This window comes from Austrofundulus limnaeus, unplaced genomic scaffold (assembly GCF_001266775.1).
Source record: "Austrofundulus limnaeus strain Quisiro unplaced genomic scaffold, Austrofundulus_limnaeus-1.0 Scaffold109, whole genome shotgun sequence".
Lineage (NCBI taxonomy): Eukaryota > Metazoa > Chordata > Actinopteri > Cyprinodontiformes > Rivulidae > Austrofundulus > Austrofundulus limnaeus.
The window spans coordinates 927059-932957 of NW_013952511.1; the positions used below are offsets into that span (position 1 = coordinate 927059).

Here is a 5899-nt window from a genome sequence, read left to right on the forward strand (position 1 = left end):
CACACACACACACACACACACACACACACACACACACACACACACCTTTCAAACCTGCGTGCCCATCAGACCACGCCTCATAAAATAAAGTGAAACAGAATTTAAATAACACAAAGTCTGCTTTCAGTGATCATCACAGCAGCGTTGTTATTCTTTTTCAAATCATAATTATGTTGTGATTTTTTTCTATTGTTCAAGTAGGTCTTACCCTAAAATGTGTGAAACACGTAAACACAACCTCCTCTCATGATGTTCAATGGGCCAATCTCAGAATGCCCCCTCCTATGGAGGAAACCTACGTAGAAGTCCTACTTTAGTACCTGAGTATTTTGTCCAATGAATTCCAGGTAAAATAAAAAAGATAATAATCATCTCAACGAATGAGATGAGACGTATCGGCTCTTCTAAAGTCAATGTAAAGAGACGAAAACTTTATTTTTGGCTTTTGTACATAAAACTGAAACATCACGTCACTTTAAACAGAATAATTTTTATTATTCTGCTCTTTTCATGTAACAATGTATGCTCTGATTTCTGTRCATTATGTAAAATGCAAGCATGCAGAGTTATTTGTTAATTGAATGCATAATAAAAAAAACACTGCAATGACTCAGAAACTCCTCATTTATAGTGTTTAATTGTAAAAAGGGAACACAGAAAATAGATGGTTTGTGTTCTGATTTATGAATAGATCTGTGGTGGAGACATTCATAAAAAGCAGACAGGAATAGTATCTAAAAGTGCATGAATAACACTTTGACATGACTTTTTATTGCATACATGTCAGTGTTGGCTAGTGGTCAATTTGAAGGCTTTCACAGATGAAAACTCTTAAAGCTCACCCGCTTATAATTTATTCACCCTCCCAACTATTTGGGGCTGCATCCTAAAAGCTTCTCGGAATACAAACACAAATCCAAGAGCCGCTGCCTTGGCTTCATCAATCTCAACAACATTCAGCCTCCCGTGAAGACGGGATCAGACCAGCAAAAATGTAAACTCTGTATCTGGACAAAACTGAGCCAGTGGCAAAGTCTTACATGCTGGCCACTCCCTCTTTTCTTCTGGTTTTCCCTCTCCTCTGCCGCTGCTCCATGCCTCAATCAGTCCTGGTAGGTTTTGACCAGCAGCCACATGAGCAGCACCGTGATTAAGACGATCATGAAGTTGAGGAAAAGCTCCTGCGCCGAGCGGTCCATGGCGGAGGTGCAGGCGAGAAGGTGGGGCCTAGAAAGGAAGCTTAGGTGGAGACAAAGCAGTATTTTATATAGAGTAGACAAAAACCATAGTTATACGCATGARAAAGAAGTGGGTTTGTGGCATGTTTTGAGTTGTTTTGGGCGAAAAACATATTCACTGCCAACGACTAAACTCTTACCTTGCTTATTTGTGCAGCACCCTCACTACGACCAGCGGAACCTTCTTTTTGTTCTTCTCTGCTGAAGTCTCGTCCAGCAGCTCACTCAGTGGAGGTGAGGCTTCTCTGTAGCATCTGCTGCTCGCTTGTGGTCCAGTTTTCTGCTTCCAGCAGAGGCAGGTCCTGCTGCTAATGTAGCTCCCTCCCCATCAATGGACCGCCCATGGCTTACATACACACCAACTGATGTCACACTCCAACTAAACAACCAATGGAGTCTGTTTTTTTCCACAGGATCGTCCGCTGGAGTATTTTCCATCTATAATCGTACCAAGTCTCTGTTTCTCTCTCTCTCTCTCTCAAACACACACACACGCGCGGGTTATTTTTACAACCTTGTTGTAGATACTTGGAGGATTAAAGTTGCTCCAAACACAATACTTGTATCAACTGATGGATGTAGGAAACTGTAACTGTATCGCTCAGAATCCAGGGAGGAGCCATGCGTTGAGGAGAGGAGAATAACAGATCAGCTCCAAAATAAAACACGCACGGCAGGTTGGTTTTAGAAACAGCTGAAACCAAAGTCTCAGCTGTCCATCATGTCCACTCTAAGCTCAAACACAAGGGGAATTTGCTGTGTTGCTTGTTGGGGAAGATCAGACACTTTTAAGTCTTTTTAAGAACCGGCAATATCGTGGAAAAAGTGTAAATATTAAAACTGATACCTTTTTAAAATACAATGCAGTACCTTTCAACACAATATGATACAATGCACTACAATGGATTATGATGCAACACAAGGACACAATAGAATACTCAGTACAGTATGATAATATACAATATAATACAGCATGTTGTGATACAGTTTATGTGGTAATATTTTTGTTCCTTGGTAATTTGTTTCAGACTTTCATTTTTGCCATTTTAATTATGTTTTTTTGTTTGAATACAGTCCAGCTGCTCTTGTGTTTTTTTTTTAATAATATTGTGTGGGCTGGGTCAGGGACTACAGGTGGAAACTAGCACCCAGAGCCATAACCTGATACAGTGCATCTTTCCTTTTATGGCTAATGCATATACTGTCCCTGTTTTTAAAAATAAAAATAAAAATTTGAAAGTAAGAATGTTAAGGATGATTAAATTTGGGCCAAGGAACAAAAAAACAACAACTTATTTTTATTATAAAACCAAAAAAACTCAGTTTATTTAGAAATAATAATAAAAATCTTAAAGTGAGGAGTATTATAAGGGTCAATAAAGCTCTTCTGATGAGTGAAAAGGGCTGATGAGTAGGTGGAGACCCTGGGCTGATTACAGACTGGACACAGGTGAGACTGGGCGTGGCCGGCCCGACTGAGGAGAATGAGTGATGATGGCACAAAGGAACACAGAAAACACAAGTAAATGAAACTAAACTGGATAACCACAAAACCATTATATAAAATCAAATCAAATTTTAAAAATATATAAAAATGCAAAAAGCCATAAACAAAAACAACACAAACACAAGACCTGACAAGGTTACATTTTTAATGTTAGCTGGTGAAAAAAAAAACTCATTCTTCAAAACCAAACTGAAAAATTGCCCYGTTTTCACAAATGATTATTTTTAATTAACTTGTATAACTTGATCTTTTAAACATTTCTGTTCTTATAAATTACATGATTTTGTTCAAATTTTCGGAACCCAACTTCAAAGCCACAAAGTGCTATCACATACTGGCAAATGTGCCTTGAAGTAATAAAATAAAGTTGTTTTCTTCTTCTGCTCTGTGCGCAGGGTTAATTGTTGCTATTTTTCCCCCTCCACACTCTTATCCTGGCTCAAAGAAAAGGGGGTTTGAACTGTCCACAACAGCATACCTCTCAGCTCATCTCGCACTTGACAGCTGCTAAGAACTGAGTTATCTCCACACTAGTGTTAAGCCCCCTCAACATRCACACCTTCTCCTGCGCGCAGAGAGGGTCAAAGCAGGACAATAAAAAAAGAAAGAAAAGAAAAAAGCGCAATCATGGCTCCCTTGAACTTTTCCATCAAAGAATTCCAAGGTCATTCCCAGGGGATTCGACAGATCAGAGCGGCTGCAATTTAATCCCTCTGCGAGCTGGGCTAGATTCAGGGCAACCGCTCAGGGATTTCCCCCATTGTCATGGGTATCTGGTGCTAAGGTAACTGAAAAATTCAGGGCAGGGTGAGGAAGCCTCTGATTTTAGGGTGGGACACGTCCCACTCTGGCAGCTGGGAGTAGACAGACGTGCGCTGGCAGGGTTACGGTCTAATTCAGCAGAGAGAGAGAGATATGGGGTGTCAACAAGGCCTCAGAGACACCATTCCAGTCACTGCAGGATGCTACGTGTGTTAGTGTGTGTGTGTGTGTGTGTGAGAGAGAGAGAGAGAGAGAGAGAGAGAGAGAGAGAGAGAGAGAGAGAGAGATATGGGGGGTGTGTGCAGGTAGATTTGTTGCGCTATTTCAATGGCTGCCATTTAGTCTCGTCAGCCATCACGTCACTTTCTCAGTGTGGCTCCGGACCACAAGCTGAAAAAACACAGATATAATGAATCACCTGACTCTGTTCTACCATTGTTTACCTGCTGAAAAGATGTCAAATAAATAAAACAAACTCTATAAGGAACCCAAAATTGCTTTTTGACAGCTTCCTGTTCTTATTTCAACATATCTTTCCTTTATTTTTGAACAAATCACATGTGTCAAACTGAAGGGTTGTGGACCAAATGTGGCCCATCACAGCATTTCATGTGGCCTGAGAGCTTCAAAGATGCATTAATGTGTTCAAATGAGTGGATGCTTCTTTAAAACCAGTATTAACCATAAACTACAACTCCCACGATGCATGTTGCACCAGAAGAAGTGTTTGGAAGACAACGATCAATGATTTATTATTTGATTAGGCATCATGTGACCTGTGCGTACTTCAAAAGGGGAACTTTTATACATTGAGCTAATGTTAAAGCAAACAATTGATTTCAATGAGCAGAACATGGCTCAATGCAAATAAACTTGTAACAAATGTAAATGGGAAACTTTAGCCCAGGGGTGGCCAATCCTGGTCTTCGAGGGCCGCAGCCCTGCAGGTTTTACTTTTTTCTGCTCAAACACCTGATTTGAATGAATGNGCGCGCGCGCGTGTGCGTGATAAACTTCTGTACATCATTCAGTTCCCAAGCGTGGGTGTGAAAACAGGACTGAAATGAAAGCCACAAAGACACAGCATTCTTCTCACCCTCTGACTTTCATGTCAGAGATTTAAACCAAGACCTTTGAATGAAATAAGTTGTGCTGAGAAAAGAAAATCGCATAACGCACAATTTTATGCAACATTGTGAAATATCACACACAGAGCACATACCATCACTTCAAATTTTAGCCCAAAGCTGACCTAATATTAGACATTTTTATTTGGATGAATGTCTGTAGAGACCATCTTGAACTGGATTGGCTTCAAAGGTCAGTAGATGCTAGGCCAAAGGATGTATCCTAAAAATATGATTATATTTGTTGTGGTGTCCAGCAGATCAGACATGTTGTTCCTCTACACCTCCATGTCTCCTAGACTTTGTTTCAGCACTTGATCCTTTGTTTTAATGACTCCTGTCCAAGAAGCTATATGTGTCCGTGTCCTCACACTGAGTCCCTGAAGACCTTTTTAGGAGCACTATTTTTAAAGAGGGCATCTGTTTTTTTATTTGTCCATCTATCTTTGTTAAAATAATAAGATTCCTGTAACATGAGAGTCGCTGCAGTCCCTGCGTTCCACAGGGTGATGACAAATATCAGCTTTTACACTTTACCTCTCACTGCTAATTAACCCTTTCACTGCTTGGTTAGAGGTGAAGCTGTCCTCCAAGAGGTAGACGTATGACATCTGTTGATTTAAAGCCTTACTTACATTTTCACTTAACTGGTTCAGCCATAGCACTCTGTTTATCCTTTATAAATTGGATTTTAAAAGTTGCATTTAATGTTGCAAATGCTAATAAGTTGATGTAACTTAATCCAAATAATAAAAACAAATGCTCAGAGTATTATTTTTATGCTCCAGAGAGGGGGATCCGTGCAGCCTCCTGCCTGAGCAGCTGCTGTTTTGCAGAGTGATGAAGCCCGGTGGAGGCTTCCTGCTGGCCAGCAGCTCAGCTCGGCTCATGAGACTGCTGAGGACAGGTGAGGGCTCAATTACACAACTAACTTAGTTATAAATGTGCTGGCACACCAGGGTGAACAAATGCGCGCAAGAAGAAAGACACGAGCTGGCACACACTCCTAATAAATGCACAAAGGGCTCACAAAGTCATTGGAGGAGCTGAGGAGGAATTTGCACGCAGGATCTGAGGCAGAGGGGCCTCACCAAGGGAGGACACARACCTCCTGAAATGACAGACAGGATCAAATCAACAGCTCTGATTGCATCTAATCATATAAGATCTGGCTATGTTTGTTGAAAGTGAATAATTAATTTTTTAATTTTTAATTTAAATTTTTTATTCATTTCATTAAAACATACAACAAATAATATACACTC

General features: G+C 40.4%; 1 protein-coding gene across 1 annotated transcript; it reads right to left on the reverse strand.

Moving 5' to 3' along the window:
* Positions 1-618: 618 nt before the first annotated feature.
* sln (sarcolipin) lies at positions 619-1707 on the reverse strand. The gene is made up of 2 exons (XM_014014053.1): positions 1379-1707; positions 619-1239 (listed from the first exon to the last, which is right to left on the reverse strand). Exon 2 carries the CDS (start codon positions 1197-1199, stop codon positions 1104-1106), a length of 96 nt encoding a protein of 31 aa, XP_013869507.1. The 5' UTR covers positions 1200-1239; positions 1379-1707; the 3' UTR covers positions 619-1103.
* Positions 1708-5899: the final 4192 nt, after the last annotated feature.

Excerpts from the sequence above, each read along its gene's own strand:
- sln (XM_014014053.1), bottom strand. The coding sequence starts at position 1,199 with ATGGACCGCTCGGCGCAGGAGCTTTTCCTCAACTTCATGATCGTCTTA.